We start from the raw sequence: 21,139 nt of genomic DNA, 5'->3' as shown, positions 1-21,139 counted from the left end.
GCCTAATCAAAGGCTCAGAGCAGCTGCTGCATTCAGGCTGCGCTGTGTTTTTAGTGCCGTATCCAACATGGCAGCCATGTAAACAAACACACAGCGTCATTTACAACCAAACGTTGCTCTGAAGAATGTTTTAAAAACCATTTGAGGCGAGAAATAGACGACGCAGTAACAGAAAATGGATTCTATTTGACCAGCACTTCCTTGTTTTCCAAGGCGACCGTGTTGCTCGGAGGGGACGCACTTTCAGCTGTCTGTAAACAAGGAAATACTTTGTTTTGTTTTAAATTTTGAGTCGAATTATTAATTGTATGTATTAGCCGGGTAATAAGTGCTATAAGGTCTTGCTGCTTGGTCATTATGGCTTATATGGACACGACGGGGTGATAATTCCCCGAGGCGGAGCCGAGGGGAATTATCAGCCCGAAGTGTCCATATAAGCCATAATGACCGCGCAGCAAGACCTTATCGCATACATAATCAAGTCAATATGGAATGGATTTCTACACAGAGAGGGGATTTCTTTCAACATAAGATGCTGCATTCAAGTTCAGGAGAGACAATTCTCTTGAATGCCACCTTCAGATATGGCATCCAAATTTGCATTTGCATTTCTTTCACCATAGTAAAAACTGGCATTCATGGTCCGGAGAGGGCACTTTTTGCAGACGGGTAAAAGGGCAGGGGCTCAAGCCCCCTTTAATGTCTATGTGTGCACGTTGCCTGATCTGCAGCGTGTCCTTGTGCCTCTTGTCTCCTCCCAGGTGTCCTGTGTCTTCTGGAACACGACGAGGAGTACGTCTTCACGTTACCCTGTGCCTACGCGCGCTCCATCCTCACCGTGCCCTGGGTGGAGCTGGGGGGCAAAGTCTCCATTAACTGTGTGAAGAGCGGATACTCTGCGGCGGTCACCTTCCACACCAAGCCTTTCTACGGGGGGAAGGTACACAGGTCAGTCTGTCTGTCTCGGCAATGTGTAAACATTTCTTTAGGGAATAACGAAAATAGCCCGTCTACAAGCTCACAACATGTCACATTGTGATGTGTTCTGACCATGTAGATCTGCTATTTTCACTATTTATTTTTTTAACAGGACAGTATCTGAGTTATTAGGGCCCAAGGTGGAGGGGCCTTAATTATTTTATACTTTAGCAATTGAAAATCTCACAGCGCGGCACCGAGTGCTGCGCTGTGAGATTGTAGTTCTGCTATTTAATTTAGCCGTGAAAATGTGTGCAAATCTTTGAATATATGTATTTTTTTAAGCGAACATCACATTTTGCTTCTGGGGGGTCCCTGGAACTAAATATTTTGAGATGGGGGTCCGTGGCCGAATACATATAATTTTGGGGGTCCTTCACATGAAAAAGTTTGAGCACCACTGACATAGAAACATAGGTTTTTCAATAGCAGACATACAAGCTCGCAGTGAGCTTGTATATCTGCTATTTTTCATAGCAGCACCAAATAATGCCTAATAATGCGTTCCCAGTCTAAATGGGTTAAACCCCTTCCCCCTATGAAGAACATTCATGGGGGGCCCGCAGTGAATCCTTGTACCCAGGGCCCAGAATTTGGTGCGACACCCCTGCTGAGTAAGACACTTAACCAGGGACGTGCTGGGCCCCTGATTCAGCCCGGGAAAAAGAGTTGGAGTGGCCCTCCTTGCGCTATATAGAGAGAGATCTCTCTCTATAGCGCTGCTGCTACTCAAAGATTTGCCATTTCAGATCATGACAAGTGACAAGTCAGTGGGCCAATTACATGAATTAGGCCTATATTTCGTTTTTGTTGGGTGGAAAACTTGTATGTCCAAAACCGTTTGTTTTGTATTTATCATTTAAAAAATGATTTAAACTAGTGAAAACAGCAGATCTACAAGCACACAACGCCTCGCGGTGCGAGGCCTTGTGTGCTTGTAGATCGGCTGTTTGCACTTTTGTGCAAACAGTTAAATTTTTTCCGACTGGCCGAGAATGAACCGGCCGTTCGGGAGTTGTCCCGCTTTTCCCAATGGCCAGCACGTCCCGGCACTTAACCCCTAACAGCTGAAAGTGACATGTCCAGACCTGCTTGACAGTCTTAACCTCTTTTCCTTCAGAGTGACAGCGGAGGTGAAGCACACCCCGACCAGCACCATCGTGTGCAAGGCCCAGGGGGAGTGGAACGGGACCCTGGAGTTCACCTACAGCAGCGGAGAGACCAAAGTCATCGACACCACCAAACTGCCAGTCATCAGGAAGAACCTGAGACCTGTGGAGAAGCAGGGGCGGACCGAGTCCAGGTAAATAGGCAAATATACAAGCTCGCAGCGCGGCACTCGGTGCCGCGCTGTGAGCTTGTATATCTGCTATTTTTCAATAGCTAAAGTATAAAATAATTCCAGGCCCCTCCACCTTGGGCCCTAGTAACTCAGTCCCCCCTTGTGACGCCCCTGCAGGCGGCTATGGCAACACGTCACCAAGTCCCTGAAGGAGGGGAACATCGACGAGGCCACCGAGCACAAACACCGCCTGGAGGAACGCCAGAGAGCAGAGGAGAGGCAGAGAGCCCAGGACAACACGCCCTGGACGCCCAAACACTTCACCAAAGAGGTACACCACAAACACACCCTGGACGCCCAAACACTTCACCAAAGAGGTACACCACAAACACACCCTGGACGCCCAAACACTTCACCAAAGAGGTACGCCACAAACACACCCTGGACGCCCCAACACTTCACCAAAGAGGTACACCACAAACACACCCTGGACGCCCAAACACTTCACCAAAGAGGTACACCACAAACACGCCCTGGACGCCCAAACACTTCACCAAAGAGGTACACCACAAACACACCCTGGACGCCCAAACACTTCACCAAAGAGGTACACCACAAACACACCCTGGACGCCCAAACACTTCACCAAAGAGGTACGCCACAAACACACCCTGGACGCCCAAATACTTCACCAAAGAGGTACGCCACAAACACACCCTGGACGCCCAAACACTTCACCAAAGAGGTACGCCACAAACACGCCCTGGACGCCCAAACACTTCACCAAAGAGGTACGCCACAAACACACCCTGGACGCCCAAACACTTCACCAAAGAGGTACGCCACAAACACACCCTGGACGCCCAAATACTTCACCAAAGAGGTACGCCACAAACACGCCCTGGACGCCCAAACACTTCACCAAAGAGGTACGCCACAAACACGCCCTGGACGCCCAAACACTTCACCAAAGAGGTACGCCACAAACACACCCTGGACGCCCAAATACTTCACCAAAGAGGTACACCACAAACACACCCTGGACGCCCAAACACTTCACCAAAGAGGTACGCCACAAACACACCCTGGACGCCCAAACACTTCACCAAAGAGGTACACCACAAACACACCCTGGACCCCCAAATACTTCACCAAAGAGGTACAGTACACCACAAACACACCCTGGACGCCCAAACACTTCACCAAAGAGGTACAGTACACCACAAACACACCCTGGACGCCCAAACACTTCACCAAAGAGGTACACCACAAACACGCCCTGGACGCCCAAATACTTCACCAAAGAGGTACACCACAAACACACCCTGGACGCCCAAACACTTCACCAAAGAGGTACACCACAAACACACCCTGGACGCCCAAACACTTCACCAAAGAGGTACACCACCACAAACTGTGTTGGGGAAGTTAAAGTTACATGATGTAACTGAGTTACGTAACTAAGTTACATTTTGCTGTTACTTGCTGGTAACTGAGTTACATTCATATTTCTGTAACTCGTCAAGTAACTGAGATTACTTTTTGGGTAATTTTTTGGCTCAAGTTACAAGTTACGAGAAGTTACAAGCAAAGTTATAATTTGACATTTAAGTTTTGTGAAGATTGACGATCAAATGTCCAGATCATAATTTTCTTTTCTTTTCTTTTTTACTTTATTTTAGGAACACAGATGTTTACTAAAGAAAATGTCAACCTTTTTGAAATAAAACATAACACTCGGTTGAGAGGCATATTTCTGCTGGCATGTGACTTTTTTTTTTTTAGAATATTATATTTTGTTTCATGTACACCAAATGTACATTCTCAATTTAACGCAATTTAACTTGATCAAGTTACTGCCATGGTGAGTTACTTGTAACTGTACAAGTTACGCTTTCAAAGTAACTTCCCCAACACTGACCACAAACTACAGCTATTCACTGTCAACGTGTATTAACCCATTCTGTGCCCCAGAAATTAACGGATTAAAATGTCCAGAGTGCCTCTCGCTGGCTCCATTAACGGCCTGTCTCTTATTTTGAAGGCCAGAAGTCCATAGCGTTAACACTTCCGGTCTGACGTCATCGCGTCATGACGTCATGACGCTCGTCGTCCACGTGGTGTTGTGTAATGGCGGAACGGAGCTTTTCAACATGTGTTTTATTAGCGAGCATCTATTGCCATCCTCCCACTTGAAAGTGTTGTTTGGAGATAATGGACATTAAAGATGAGATTCCCCATCTGCCTCAATGTTATGGGATTACTATTTTGTGCTCGTGGATCCGTGATGATGAGAAATCAGCGACGGAGATCGGCTCGGAACCTTCCGCCATTGTACCCGGTAGGATAACCGCCGTTACAGTAATATATTACTATTCGCGAGTATAGTCGGGATCGTTTAATTTAACGACAACATTTGTGTTATTCACGGCAACATTGGGACACTAACATCTGGTGATAGAACTTACAGTACGTGTTCCATTTGTGGTCATTCCCAAATCGGCGTTGCAAAACAACAAGAATTTTAATGTTTAGTTCAGACTATGACTCATGATGTATTACTGGATATTTCTACAGTATACTGTACCAGTTTGTTTAATTTAAGTTATTACAAGATTTTCCATTTATTCTATTCATGCTTTCAGGTGATAAACTCACCTTAAAATTCACATACGTCGATCTTTTTCCCTAGTTATTTTGGCTAGATCTTTTGAATAAATCTGTGCTTTGAAATGCATGAACCCTGTAGCAACTCATAATGTAATAACGGCTCATAATGTAACAATTTAAATGTAATATGAACTCAATCAGCTCATGATGTAATAAGAAAATAAGCGCATAAGGTACAGTAAACCACACGTAGCCGCAAATGTAAGAAAAGTTCATAATGTCACAATGGCCCATATTGTGGAGAAAAGTCTTACTGTTGACAAAGGTAGCAACTTATAATGTCTCAAATTGTTTATCATGGTCAGTATCATGTCAATATCATGACAGCATCATGGTCAGTATCATGGTCAGTATCATGGCAATATCATGGCCAGTATCGTGATCAGTTTCATGTCAGTTTACTAGTATGCAGTCGGAGCGTTTCGTGCACAAATCTTGCACTTTATGATAGAAGCATGAAATTTGGCACACAGTTAGAACATGCCTATAGGGACATTGCAGAATTGTCTTGGGAAACTTATGGGAGCCAATCAAAGTTGGCGTCTCATGGACTTTGCTATACAGCAAAATAATACAAAAAATAAATATGCTTTAAGTAGCATGTGAGGGGTCAAACTAGGGGTTCTTCGGGATTCTGAATCCAACGCAAGCATTTGTTTTGCACAGAAAACATTCCTTTCCGAAACACGGCCCCCACAAAACTGTGAAAAGTGATGACTCATCACTAAACCATAGTTTTATGGGGGCTGTTTTTTGCCCAAGGAATGTTTTTCGTGACTGTGCACGAATCATGTACCAGGCGTGTGTAGACCCGATCAGCTTTTTAAAAAAAAATCCCATCGAAAATAGTCCTTTCTGTCGCCAAGCAGTATTGCTCCATGTTTACATGGAAGCGAATGGAAGCAGGGATATGGTCCCACGTGGGATCCGTGCACACATCGTGTGCGCGAAATGCGCACACGATGTGTGCACGGATCATGTACCAGGCGTGTTAAGAGCCGATCACAGCTTCCAGATACAAAAATCAGATTGAAAAAATACCTTTCTGTCGCTGCGCAGCATCTGCTAGTGTTATAATGGAAGCTGCTATATGGTCCCGCCTCCTGACCGGATACGGAAACCTGATCCGGTCGAAAACCGGAAATACGGCAGGAAACAGTTCTCCGAGGGGCCGATCCAGTCTGGATCGGCGATAAACAGCGATCATCATACTTTTAATTGTTACATAACGATTAAAGCATATTAAATCTTCGGTTTCCTCGGGCACAGCAGAGGTACAGCTGCGTTTCTTCGGTTTCATCGGGGATAGCAGTAAATGAGTTAAGATAAATTACAGACTAAAGGGTAGTATTGCATCATGCATTTATGCTAGTGAAAAAAATCAAGAAGCATGGCCTACATCTGGCCTAGATATGGCCTACATCTGGCCTAGATATGGCCTACATCTGGCCTACATCTTGGCACAAACAGCTCAAAGTTCGTTGTACGTCCAGGGTTCCATTGCCCAAGCTTCACAGGACGCGCTCTGTGATTGGATAGCGGGACGATTGACAAAATTAACTCATAAATAGCACAGCTCATTTATTTTATTTATATGTGTAGTGATGCGCGGAAGCGGGGATTGAACCCGGGACTCCCACTCGCCAGTCTAACGCCCAACCATTCGTGCTAATAGGGCTGAGCCCAATTAGCAGGGCTGTTGTCGTTGATTCATGGCTGGTACTAACTGTGGGGGCTACATTATGCTTAGACCATTTTGTTTGTTTGTTTATTTCATGTAGCGGGCTCACTGTGTGTCTGTGTGTGTGTGTGTGTGTGTGTGTGCACTGTCATTTTGTTTTGTTGCGCTTGGTAGTCATGGTTCTTAGTTCCCACCTGATGTCATGTGGGAGATCAGACTCATCCAGACCATAATGAATAACCGATAGCTTGCATAACGTCTTCAGGCTAGGACTTAAATCTAAGACGTACAGGCCACCAGTGAGTGGAGGGTATGCTTTGTAATTGTATCCTCCAGAGAAGATGATAAGACCTCCCACCATGCAACAGCTCATCCTAGCCATCCTACAGGGACCTTCTTTCCCCTTGGGCTCAACCTGCTTCCAGGAAAAGGTCTCTGGACTGAACTTCCACAGATCATTGTAGTACTGTTTCCCGTCCCAGCCACCAAATACGTACAGCTCTCCATTGTAGGAAAAGGCTGAATGACACCAACGTTCTTCTGGGAGAAGGTGTCCAGAAGGCATGCTCAGCCAGCAGTTGGTCTCTGTGTCAAACACTCTGACGCTGTTGTAGTATGCTGTTCCCCCCAAGCCCCCAAATACAAACATCTTTGTCCCGATGATGGTGGCAGAGTGACCGTATGGAGCAGGTGGTGTACTAGGTGTAGTGCCTCTGGTGCTAATTAAAGTCCAGACCATTATGGCGGTGTCCAACTTGTAGATGTCATCACTAGTATATCCAGGCAGCTGGGCATATCCTCCATACACATACATGACCTTCTCCAGGACACAGGCCGAGTGGTACATCCTTGCTTCTGGAATAGACCCAGAAATATTGGGTTTGAACCAGTGGTGGGTGTCAACTTCAAAGGCATAAAGCACATTACAGCAAGGATACCCTCCTCCCCAGATGTAGACAATTTCTTCTACCAGCACAGCAGTGTGGCCATTGCACATGGAGGGAACCTCAATGGGACTTTGTCCTCTTCCATTTGTTACCTGGGGCAACTTCCTCCAACGCAAAGACTCTGTGTTGAAGATGTGGACTTCAATCTGATCCCAGTTCAGGTTGTATGCTCCAAATGAGTACAGCTTGTGTCCGACTACCACAGCAGCATGGTGGGAATTCTTAGCTCCTTCTTTCAGAGCTATAGTCCAATGAAACATTTCTACAGGATATGTCTTACAGTATTATGTTGTTAAACAATAGTCTAATTTGTTGGAATAGTTGTTGAATGATTTTAGTTTTTTTTTGGAGGTTTACCTTTAAAGATCATTGGTTTTGATTACAATGTTGTGATGTCATTGCGTGATGACATAGTATTTGGAATTTAGATCCATCCAGCCCTGGTGGATCCCAGTCAACTAAGGAAGAGGGTTTAAGTGGCTAGATTGTCATGATTACACCCACACACAATGTCTTCAGTTTTCTGGAAAAAATGTATATTGCTATATGAGTGGTGCTCTAACCTAAATTATAATTAGTGTGGTTGCCTGACAGGGCAACACATTATAGTTCTAGGGAAACGTTATAGACTTCTAGGGTAACCATTTATAGAACTTTATAGACTTCTAGGGTAACCATTTATAGAACTTTATAGACTTCTAGGGTAACCATTTATAGAACTGTATAGACTTCTAGGGTAACCATTTATAGACTGTAACCATTTATAGACTTTTTATCCACTGCCATTGGATATTGCAGGGTAACTCCTCAAAAATTACATAACTTTATTGATTGCGACCGTAGGTCGCACTTACTATCAAATAAGCGACCTACGGTTGCTTATTTGATAGATAGCGGTCGCTTATCTCCCGATTAGGGAGTCTTACTGGTTACTAGGGTAACTTTTCCGCCACCATTGGAAATTGATGGAATCAATGGGAATGGGAATCAATAGGATAGGGAATCAATAGGGAATCAATGGGAGTGGCAATCAATAATCAATAGGGAATCAATTGGTCGAGCTTCACTTGACAGTTAGCTTACTGCAGAATATAGTCATGTCAGCAACCACACTTGTAATTTCCACTTGCATTCTTTCTAGTTATATATTATGTATATATCTGGCAGTGGACCCCCATATGAAAATGATATTGCATCTAAGTTGGGCCAATGCGATGCCCCTCCAAGTTTGTTTGTAATTTGGTCTGTCAGTTTTTGCGTAATCCTGCAGACAGAGAGACGGTGACCATCCTGGACATTCTGTCTTGGCCCTTTGTCAACAGAGGTAACCAGTAAGACGCCCTAAGGGCGAGAAGCTATAGGACGAGGTTGCGCTGAGACAACAGAGACTGACACAATATGTCCATATATGGGCATTCCCAGATATGGGCTTAATATTGATCAGGGATCTCCGTATATGAGCTTAAGAGGGACATGGACAGAATTAATCTGCAAGTGTGGTTGCCCTGACGTGAGTCACACTTGCAAATTAATTATGTCATGGCCATATATGGAGTGTGACATGAGGCGTGACTGACGGACGAACATGAGCTTTGGGTTTTCAAGGTAAATGCGAAAATGTACTGCCGCAATAAATATGACAATATGAGCCATAATTACATTATGATGATCTTTTATTGTATCCGCCAGGCCAAAAGGCATGGCCGAGATGTTTTGCACCCTGCAACGTCCGTCCGTCCGTCCGTCCGTCCGTCCGTCCGTCCGTCCGTCCGTCCGTCCGTGTGTGTCCGTCCATCTGTCAGTTACCAGCTAACAGTTGCTACATTTGTCAACGGAGGTAAAAATTGGACAATGTAAGACTTTTCTCCACAATATGGGCCATTGTTACATTATGAACCTTTCTTACATTATGAGCGGCTACGTGTGGTTCTTAATGTAACACATTATTACATTATAGAAAAATCCCTTATTACCTGTCGGCAAAGAAAATCTATAAGCTCACGACATATTGCATCGAGATGCATTGTGAGCTTGTGGATCTGCTATTTTTGCTGCAAGATGTCATTCTATGACGTGTATAAATGAATCATGCATAATAGGCCAAGGCTACTTTTGCCTATAATGAATTACATATACATAACTTTAACTGAACTGTCACTGTGTTGGATCACCTGTTTCAAGCAAGCAAGTGATCCAAGTTTTCATACCATACTCATTTTGTCTCATATGTAAAAGTACAAATAATAGTTCTTTGTTATCAATTATTTTATTATTCTTTATTTTATTCAGAGCATGAATGTAGAAAGTTACACAAACATATTATGAATAAAATAAGAAAACAATAAAATCACAAGATAAATGTACAAAGATACAACAACTCAAACAACAACGACAAGAAAAGAAAAGAAGAAAAACAAACCCATCCACCCCCTTTCCCCGGGCCAACATGGAATTTAGAATAGCGTGTGCTCGTGCCAGGCTTCTTGAATCATATCCTTGAGCTTATCAGCGATGTCCAACCATATAATAATGTTTTCCTCTTTCACTCCGTGTAATCTTGCTGTGGACTGCTCTAGATACACTATATCTAAGAGGGTTAGATCCCACAGGCGAAATGTTAAGGCCGCTGTTAATCCAGCAGATGAAGATGCGCTTGCGTAATTATTTAGACGCAACTGTGAGACGTCATTTAATAAAAAAATGGTTTTGAGGCAACCATATTCCAAAATGAGGATACATTTGGGCATTTCCCAAACCATGTGAAAAGTAGAAATACATAGTTATGTGTTCTAGAGCAGGGTTCTTCAATGTTTTCAGGCCAGGGACCCCTTATTTGAGAGAGAGATGAAGCAGGGACCCCCCACAAGCTTTTCATGAATTCCATATTGTTTCATTGTTTGACAGCACGATTATCAGTGTATTTTGGGTTCATGTCAATTTGTGTTTTCAGATATTTAACCACTTGAGCCGTCATTACCTAATAAACTTGAGCTTTACTTAGTCTGCTCTTTTCCCCCTCTAAACCAAACCTCTTTGCCGAAAATAGACGATCTACAAGCTCACAACGCCTCGCACTGCGAGGCGTTGTGAGCTTGTAGATCTGAGCTTTTTGGCTACACTTCTCAGAATTTGGACACTAGGGTTCAAGTCGTCAACTCAGCGGACCCCTTAGGGGTCCCCCCGGACCCCCTGTTGAAGACCCCTATTCTAGAGAGAAGCCATTCATCATGTTCTCTTCTGTTTGTTAAAAGGGAGAGGTCTGGATCTACAACAATCCTCTGTGGAAGTCTACCTGACCCAAGGACAGCACACTGGATCTGACGGGAGAGGACCACAGAACCCAGGACTGAGGAGATCCTGATCCACAGACCTCAGATCAACGCTATAGACTCTGACACCAGAGATCCACCGTGAGGAACAATGTGCCAAAGAGCGCCTCCACTGTAAAAGAAAAACAACAACAAAGATTTAGGGGGGGTAATTGGGGAAAATATACATTTTCTATAATAGTATTACTATACAAAGTAGAGTGTTTCTATTTTTCACCTTGCCAAGGCCTTTTTTGCACACGCACAGTTATGACACCCGTGTTTCCCCATTTACGTACGACTTCTTTTCGATTAACGGCAAATGTGGTCGCAAACGACGCGGTCTCTCTTTCAGCAGTGATCAGGGTTACAAAGCACTATGGATCACATATCGTCGTTGTCGGGTGGAAACTTTGTATGGCCAAAACAGTTTGTTTTGTATTTTTTATTTTTTAAATGATTTAAACTAGTGAGAACAGCCGATCTACAAGTACACAACGCCTCGCACCGCGAGCCGTTGTGTGCTTGTAGATCAGGTGTTTTCACTACTTTTTTGCAAAAGGCTTGTATGATGAAGCAGGGCTTTATTTTGCGAAAAATATTACAAATTTCAAACTTGGAGATACAAGGTTTCTTCCCGACAGTGACGACATACAGCATACTTTGTCTTACAAATCTTTCGCTCAACAAAAATGACGTATGTTCAGTTGAGAATCAATATTGTCGAACGACCCCTGTCTCATTTGATTGTACGCCTAAGTATAATTAAGCGGCTCATTTATGCTCAAATTATGCAGAGCCTTGTGTCAGTACTCTTGAGTTAATCGTGTCTGTGCACTTTTAACTTAAAGCTTGCCGATATGGACGACACAAATTTCTACCACCGGAAATTCTGGGGGTATTTTAGCCCCCGCAATCTACTACAGTGGTTTTCAACCTTTTCAGGTCGCGACCCCCCAAATAATCATATTTTAACTGGGGACCCTCCCACCCTAAAAGCACTAAGAGTTGAGGCATTACATTTTGCATAACACAGTTCTATTGTGAAAATAGATGATCTACATGCTCACAACGCCTCACGTTGCGAGGCGTTGTGAGCATGTAGATCAGCTATTCTCACAATTTCTGCCTCTAATATTTGACAATTTGACCAATATTTAATTTGTCATTTTAGAGGTATTAAAAATTCCTTAAATTGTCACTTTAGAAATGTGCAGATACCCTCTATACACTTAAACTTGTTGGTTTGTTTACTGTTGAGTGAGAAAACAATGTTGCACATTAAAGGGCCAGTTCACCTCTGGGACAACCAGATCTTATTTTATTGTTGTTTGGGACACGATCAACACAATCAGAGTTATTTTTTGTGTTCAATCTGTGTTTTGAGATATTTTAGTATTTCAGCATGAATGATGATGCATTTTGCATAATATGATGCAGCATGATGACTCATATGATGCTAAATGCATCATCATTCATGCTGAAATACTAAAATATCACTCTGATTGTGTTGATCGTGTCCCAAACAACAATAAAATAAGATCTGGTTGTCCCAGAGGTGAACTGGCCCTTTAAGTTAACTAACTTAACAAATTAATTTGTAGACCCCCCTTGGTTGAGAACCACTGATCTGCTAGATGTAGTTCAAGCAAGACATGACAAAGATGTATCTTTACATGGTGATAATAGTGAAAATAACTCCCTATCCTCCTCATGTCACAATGTTTTAATGGCCTCACAGATGGCCGTTGACCACAACACTCCCTCTGCGTTGGCCTCTTTCATAACGGTGCATTATTACAACCTCTTTGACCTCCTCAGCCGTCCCATGTTTGTTTTTGACTCTGAACTGCCCTCTAGAGGATGTGTTTAGGGCTGCAACGGTTAAACGAACTAAGCAATTTAGTCGATTATTATACCAAATAATTGCTAATAGATTATTCAATAAAATAATTGATTAATTGCCCTATTTTGGGCAAGTGTTTATAGGCAAAAAATCTAAAAGCTCACAACATATCGTCGTCGTTGGGTGGACACCTCGTATCTCCAAGTTTCAAATTTGTATGTTCTTTCGCAAAGTAAAGCCCTGCTTCATCATACAAGGGCGTCGCACAAAAGTAGTGAAAACAGCAGATCTACAAGCACACAACGCCTCGCGGTGCGAGGCGCTGTGTGCTTGTAGATCGGCTGTTTTCACCAGTTTAAATCATTTTTAAAGTCATAAATGCAAAACCAACGGTTTTGGACATACAAGGTTTTCACCCGACAACGGCGATATCCCACCGTGATGCTTAGTGAGTTTGTAGATCAGATAGTTCCTCCATTTGTGTGCAACACTGCGACGAAGTAGAACACTGTTACGTTTTAGTGGCCATTGGATTCGTTGATATGTTAAAAGGATATTGCTTCTCTGTTATTGTGTGCAAATCGAAAAAGTAATCGATAGAAAAATCGCTAAGAAAAGAATGGATAGTTGCAGCCCTAGATGTATTGCTTAACATCCATGCCAACCTAAAGGACGCATGGAAGATTGGAAGTACGTGAACAACAGTGACGTTTTAGGCTACATTGTTCGTAACGGACGAGGGTTTTTGTTTGTAAAGGGGGCATAAATGAGCTGCGTGTATCAAAACAACATCCCGGTTCCAACAATGGAACAAGGGTGGAGCGCTTGTTTTCGGTGGAGATGACGGAGGCGCGTCGGCGTTATATTATAAACACAATCTAATCTAGCATAACAACAATCATGACATGATAGGCTATTTATTATAATCACTAATTCACTATGAAGTAGTGTCTTTAATTATAATTACCTGTAAAGTAAAAATAGTCAAATAACAAGGACAAATTGTTCTGTCCACAACCTTATCAAACCAAAATGCCTAAACTACTGTAAATGTAGGTCTATTATAATTATGATAATGGTTCTTGTAAGTCCCAATTATTAAGTAGAATACTTGACCTTATAAATATAGAATGTTTATAATGTGTTCTTGTGTTGTATGTTATGAAACATCTTATGTAGGTCTATTATATTACCTATAACCTATACGCGAGTGAGCTCTCGGTACCTCCGCGCGGTCCATGCGAACACAACGGAGCGCTCCCTACCTCCGGTTCAGCCAATCACAAGCTTCCACTGCTGGAAGCGGGATGTTGTTTTGATACACGCAAATGAGCTGCACCAACCAAACGGTCAGACGTAGACTACATGATGCTGCTGTCTTGTATTGTTGTTACGCAGTATAACAAGTTAGCAGATGTGACGTTTTTCAATATCACTGCATTTCATTCCAAAAGTAAATCATCTTGATTATTGAAAAAGTAGATTATTATGGGATGCCACTTAATTAGACAATCTATTTTTTTCCTGTCTTCTCACATAAGCGTAGCAAGTTGAAATGTATTTTTTCAACATATAGGTGGTATTTTCCCTTAAGAAAATCAAGTCATATTTAAAGTTCTGGTTGTATTACGAATGTACCTGGTTGCATCTAGCATACATATCGTCGTTGTCGGGTGGAAGGAAACCTTGTATCTCCAAGTTTCGAATTTGCACGTTATTTCGCAAAGCAATGCCCTGTTTCATCATACGAGGCCGTCACACAAAAGTAGTGAAAACAGCAGATCTACAAGCACACAACACCTTGCACCGCGAGGCGTTGTGTGCTTGTAGATCGGCTGTTTTCACAAGTTTAAATCATTTTTAAAATGATACGAACGATAATGAAATGAACGGTTTGGGACATACAGTACAAGGTTTTCATTGGACAACGACGATATTTTCTATCCTAAACTCCAGAGCAGAAGCTGTTGTGCTGTTATCACTTCACTGTGCCATATTGTGTATCTACGTGATGGTGATGGCATACTGTACCTCTGCTTTATACTAGCCTACTGCACACGTATTACTGCTCCTCAGACCAGGCATTACAGTACAGATCATTCTCGAAAAATTCGAATATTTTGTTAAAGTACATTTTCTTGAAACTTTCATATATTTCTTGAAACATTCATATATTATTCCAAACCTTTTTTGGTTACATTTTACATTTTTATATGGCATACAGCTCATGAATATCAAAAGTCCATATTTCAAAATATTACAATATTACTCGAGACCACTCGAAACAAGGATTTATAATAGAGAAATGTCAACCTTCTGAAGTCAGAGTTGCTTGAAGTCCAGAGGGAAGTTTCCAAAGTCAGTTATGAATTGTGGTGCTATGGCATCTGCAATGCTTTTTCACACAATATTCAAATCTTTCGAGAAGGATCTGTATATGCCACTGGTTTGCATAGCTATTGCCTAATTTATACTCTGTCGCGTGATGGACTCTGGGCTAATCTTAAAGCCAACAACACGCTGTTTGTTGTGCAACGGAGTATAAATTGAGCTTAACAGTGTAACAGTGGGTTCCTTGTTAGTATGTGAGTGTCTCTTTAAGGGTGGCGTTTGATGTGATTGGGCAGCCACAAATCCCTGTAGGACAGTGGTTCTCCAAAAAAGGGTGGGGGGACCCCTGCAAAATTAGTTTGTAATCTTTGCAATCATTTTAACCACTGTAACCGTATTTATATATTTTTAATCTTGAATAATTTAGAATGATTTAACACAATCAACAAAAATTGAGGTTGATTTTCTGTTAAAAAAACAAACAAACTAATTGACAGAGATGGGTTGAATTATTGGAAACAATCAAATCCATTTAAGCCCCCCCAACACACTACATATTTGGGAGTAGCTGCATAGGGAACTCCAGTGCATATAAGTTCAACTAATATGGTTATGAGTCATAGTGACATGAGTGTGATGAGTGGTCCGCTGGCCAGCCTCCCATAAGCCAATTGTATTAGATTGTATTAGTATTACAATCTTACAGTATGTACAAAATAATATGCAGTTCATGCTGTGGACTGTAGAGGGCAGCAATACACCATCTAGCCGGCTGGAATCTTTTAGTTCCATAACAATCACCATAATCCATTGCAGAACTGCTCTGAAATCTAAATCAAACCCAACCCAACTCAGCACTATGTCATGGATTAATTGCAGAAATCATTTGTTGGTGCAATGTTTATGCTACCAGTTGTGAGTTCACTGTATGGTACAGAACATGTACAAGGAATGGGGTTATGCTGCAACTGACCAGTTCCATTCCATTAGAAGTACAACTGTTTTCCTCATTGCAAGACTTTTGCACCACATGGTAAGGCCGCACTCACACAGTTGCGTGAAACATCTTCTCCGTATCGTCTGAGAATGAGGGGGGGAGGGGAGAGTCCAATGCATTGTCAATGGAAGGTTGTTTGGTGTTTTGTCGTTGCCGTCTCTCTTGCTCAACCGAAGGCTGTCTTTTGGCCAAGAGACACGGCAACGACAAAACACCAAACAACCTTCTATTGACAATGCATTGGTCTCTCTCCCTCTCTCTCCCTCTCCCTCCCTCTCCCTCCCCCCCCCCCCCCTAAATCTCAGACTACACGGACACGATAGCTGTCGCAACTGTGTGTAGCGCGCCTAATAATTGCACCACACACATCAGCTGTAACCATGAGACACACACTGCTACCCACCACATACCATAACACTGGCTTTAGATAACACCAACGAGCACTTTTGTGTTTCCAGATGACTTCAGCTCTCAAACAGGAGACCGATTGTCGATTAAAAACAATGTATACCGGTATTCATCATAATAGACTCCAGCAGTCTGTAGGGCTGTCATGATTGTGACATTTTACTTGCGATTAACAATTTAATTGTGTTTTTTTTTTTGCCGTTGTAATTACATTTCCGTTTGGCTTGTAGGCTTTGAATTTGCACATGGCAGATATGACGCATAACCTGAATATACAAAGAAATGACTGACATATTTCATAACTTTATAGGGCCTACTTATTAAAGGACAACTTTGTTTTTTTACAACAAGGGCTCATATTTTAGATTGTAATTAGAGAAAAGAAAAAGCGAGTGTTAAAATGTTTTCATTTGCTTTGTTCTATTTTTTTTTATCGCGTTTACCGTGCTAAAATGTAGGCCATGCATACGCATGGGGGCATGCGTACAAGTGGCTAAATATGTCTTTTTAGACTTAATAAGCCAGCAGTTTCTTTATTGCTATTTACAGTAACACTTCTAGCTCCCATTGTTAAATCCAACCATGAAAGGTTGCGTTGTATCTTGGGAATGGGCTTATTCTGTGTAAAATGACATATTTAGCCACTTGTACACATGCCCCCAACCACTGAAATAAGAATCTATAAAACAATAGAAAGAAGTAAATGAAATAATTTTAACACTCATCTTTTATATTCTTTAATTACAAATTAAATATGAACCCTTGTTGTAAAAAAACGAAAGTAAAAAATAACGTTGATAGTGGAAATAGCCAATCTACAAGCTAACAACGCATCACATCGCAACGCATTGTGAGCTTGTAGATCGGCTATTTTTGCTATTTTTCAATATGGAAATGATTATGACGACTACGACCAAATAATTGCGATTATGTCAAATAATTGCGATTAGACGATTATGTAATAATTGTGACAGGCCTACCAGTCCTTTATTTAAAGGGCCACTTCACCTCTGGGACAACCTTATCTTATTTTATTGTTGTTTGGGACACGATCAACACAATCCTGTTTTGAGATATTTTAGAAATACTAGTGATGCATTTTGCATCATCAGTGATGCGTTTTGCATCACTAGTACATGCTGAAATACTAAAATATCTCAAAACACAGATTGAACACAAAAAATAATAATTGTGTTGATCGAGTCCCAAACAACAATAAAATATGATCGGGTTGTCCCAGAGGTGAAGTGGCCCTTTAATTGTAATAACTAACTTGAGCCCACTAAGCTATCCTGAATGTATGCTCACTATGTTGACAGTCCAATGTACGCCAGTGCTCCTCTGAATCCATTAGTTACTGTACATCATCTATGCAACACCTCATTTTGTCATAGGTTGGAGGAAGTAGGAATGAAAAATGTTTTAGTCGTTTGTTTATTATTACTATTATTATTTTTGTTCTAATAAAATGTGCCATGGCAATTATTGAATGACTTGTCCTTTTTACATCTTTTTTCTTTAGGAATAAAACAATTATATCATGCTATATAATAGTGTATAAATATACTGTAACCAGGGACGAGCTGGGCCCCTGATTCAGCCCGGGAACAGGAGTTGGAGAGCGAGCAAGCGAGCGAGCAGGCAGACAGGCAGGCAGGCAGGCACGCACACACGCGCACACACACACACACAGATAAAACTGTCAATTTTGAACCGTAACCTGAATAAACGCATCAACTGTATGACTTGTTTCTGGGGTGAGACAAATAAACAATACTGTCAAATATTCAGTGATGGAAAAAAATACCAATACTGTACCAATACTGTAATGTAGAAATACTCTCAGGGGTTGACACTAAGGTCTCAGAGGCACTTGCCCGTCGGGCAAGTACAGTTCATCTTCTACTTGCCCAAAGGTCATGCCCACTTGCCCGAAAAGTAAATCGTCCATTATAAAACAACAGGTAAGATTTTAATTACCGCTCAATTTAACACTTATGTATTTACTTTCTGGGGCTGTGTGATAAAAATTGTCAGACCTCAATACATCCAAATCCAAATACCTACATAGCTATGATTGAATATGTCAAAGGTTTCACACTTGTTATTTTACATTTTTAAGTGTAGCAAGCCACAGTATAAACAGCACATAATAGGTAAACAGTGCTCTTATTTCACATTCCACAGACCAGAAGACAGAGCGCGCTGGCCTCGTTCAGGTGTTTAGACAGATATCCCGTGCTGTATTTACAGACTGTTGCGTCCCCCTCTCAAATGAGCACTTGCCCGGTCGGGCAACCTGAAAGCATACTTTACCTGCCGGGGGCAGGTTAGTTGGTTAGTTAGTTTCATTTATTTGTCCACAAAGTGGAGATTTGTCTTTTGTCTCATATCTCATATACATTTACAACATTAAAACAGATAACAGCAACAAACAATTACACACAATGACACAAAGCATCTTTAAGGCAACCAGGAAGGACAACAATGGTATATTTCTGGAAAAAAACAGGCAGATCAGCGAGACATGACTTCATTCATTGCCTTAATGGCATTAGGAATGAATGAATTTTTAAAAATATTACGGCTACGGTGTGCCCAAGCTGTTCTATAGCGTCTACCAGAGGGAAGTAAATCGAACTCCCTATGGAGTGGGTGAGAGGGATCATTTATTATCTTGACAGCTTTTTTACTAACCACTTCATTGTAGATACAACTTAATAGTTTTTGTTTTTTCCCTATGATTTTTGATGCCAGATTTACTATTCTCTGCAGCTTGCCTCTACCTTGTAGGTGGGCAAGCCTTAGTGTCAATGCCTGACTCTGTTACAAGTAAAAGTCAGGAATTCAAAATGTACTTGAGTAAAATTACAAAAGTATTGGCATCAAATATGTAGCCTACTTAAAAGTACCAAAAGTAGGAAGTACTCATTATGCCGAATGAGTTTGCATTTCACAAGTTGTCTGAAATGTATACAAATCTTTTGAAAATAGCAAATCATTGTGAGCTTGTAGATCGGCTATTTTCAAATGGTCAAAAATGATATAGTGGTTAATGTAATGTATGTTTTGTGATAATCAAAAACTACAAAGTAACAATTTTTTTAATAGTGGAGTAGAAGTAAAGGTACTGACAATTCGAAATATTCAAGTAATGTACAAATACCTCAAAACTGTACTTAATTAAATGTAATTAGTTACTTTACACCACCGCAAATATTTCACATCATAATTATTCAGATAGTTGATGCCTTCATTCCTCTCACAGCTCTTTTGAGGCTGGTGCTGCCATCTGGTGGAGACTTTCTTCACACAGCCCTCAAATAGATCATGAAAATAATTCATACAAATCACACATTAAAAGTTATGACGTGGACCACGAGTGACATAAAAGCGAAAAATATATGTATATATCTTTCACTGTTGGTGATTTCAAATCTTTTCCAAAACCTGATTAGTTATCAAACCGTATAGCAATACTTGTACTTCCCAGACCAACATAAGATACCTGTGAATTTGTTTTCATTTTCCAAAGTTGATGTTAGAACATCATCTGTAAAAATAGACTGCGCTCGTGGGTGCAGTGGTGTAACGTACCTGTGCCGACCACCGCAGAGTCCGGGGGTTCGAACCCACTGCGGTGAATCCGGTTTCCTCGAGTGTCAACAGGGGCGTCACAAGGGGGGAGAAGGTGGGACTGAGTTACCAGGGCCCAAGGTGGAGGGGCCTGTCTTTAGCTATTGAAAAATAGCAGCTATACAAGCTCACAACGCGGCACAGAGTGCCAAGCTGCGAGCTCGTAGATCTGCTATTTTTGAAAAGTCGTGAAAATGTGTGCAAATCTTTGAATATGTATTTTTTAAGCGAACATTTGTAACACAAAGTTTGCTTCTGGGAGGGTCCCTGGAACGAAATATTTTGAAATGGGGGTCCGTGGCCAAATACATATCATTTTGGGGGTCCCTCACATGAAAAAGTTTAAGAACCACTAACATAGAAACATAGGTTTTTAAAAAACTTTAGAAGGATTTGAAATTTTCAATTTCAATTAATGTTCACGATTTTTCAAAAATAGCAGATCTACAAGCTCGCAGCTTGTATATCTGCTGTTTTTCAATAGTTGAAGCACAAAATGTGAGTGAATCCTTGCACCCAGGGCCCAGAATTTGGTGCGACACCCCTGGGAGTCAATACGAACACAATTGGCCCATTTTCGCAGGGAGGGCCGGAGGCTGAGCGAGGATGGTGACATTTGTCTTGGTCGGCTCACGTCGGCAGGCTGGGAGAGCAGGGCGGGAGGAGTTGGACTGAGCCTCTACGTTTTCTCGGTGGGGGCTCCTTAGCTCTGGTCCATCGCGTCACCTCCTGGTGACGCTCTGAGAGACCCGTCGGCAAATGAATAGACCGCGTTTTCTCAGCCCCTACGAGCGCTCAACTTGAGTCAAAATAAACAAAACTACTTCACTACTCACCAAACCAAAGGTACTTTTGCGTTGTTGAAAGTCTATTCGACGCGGTGGTGAGCCCCTCAGCACCCCACCCACTCTGCAAAATACACTATTTTTGGTATGAAATAAAGTGCATCCAACTCGACCGCCGCTTATTTCCGGGTTGTGAACCATTGTATCTGCGGTGGCCGCTAGGTGGCTCGAGGTGGGTGCGTTTTATTTCATGACAAAAATAATGTATTT

At 41.9% G+C, this 21,139-nt stretch overlaps 1 protein-coding gene across 1 annotated transcript in view; it reads left to right on the top strand.

Annotated features, from left to right (window-relative positions):
- osbpl10a (oxysterol binding protein-like 10a) overlaps nt 1-11,101 on the top strand; it is a gene marked incomplete at its 5' end in the record, with an annotated part of 278,334 nt that extends 267,233 nt beyond the window's left edge. Inside the window, 4 exons of the mRNA XM_080735634.1 lie at nt 762-948; nt 2,099-2,281; nt 2,438-2,591; nt 10,810-11,101. Coding sequence (XP_080591760.1) covers nt 762-948; nt 2,099-2,281; nt 2,438-2,591; nt 10,810-10,854 — 569 coding nt within the window. The 3' untranslated portion in view covers nt 10,855-11,101. The remainder of the gene's footprint in view (nt 1-761; nt 949-2,098; nt 2,282-2,437; nt 2,592-10,809) is intronic.
- Nucleotides 11,102-21,139: the final 10,038 nt, after the last annotated feature.

This window comes from Nannobrachium achirus, assembly GCF_963921795.1.
Source record: "Nannobrachium achirus genome assembly, chromosome: 10".
Classification (NCBI taxonomy): domain Eukaryota; kingdom Metazoa; phylum Chordata; class Actinopteri; order Myctophiformes; family Myctophidae; genus Nannobrachium; species Nannobrachium achirus.
Note: the sequence above shows the minus strand (reverse complement) of the source record. Positions and strands in the feature narration are given on the sequence as shown.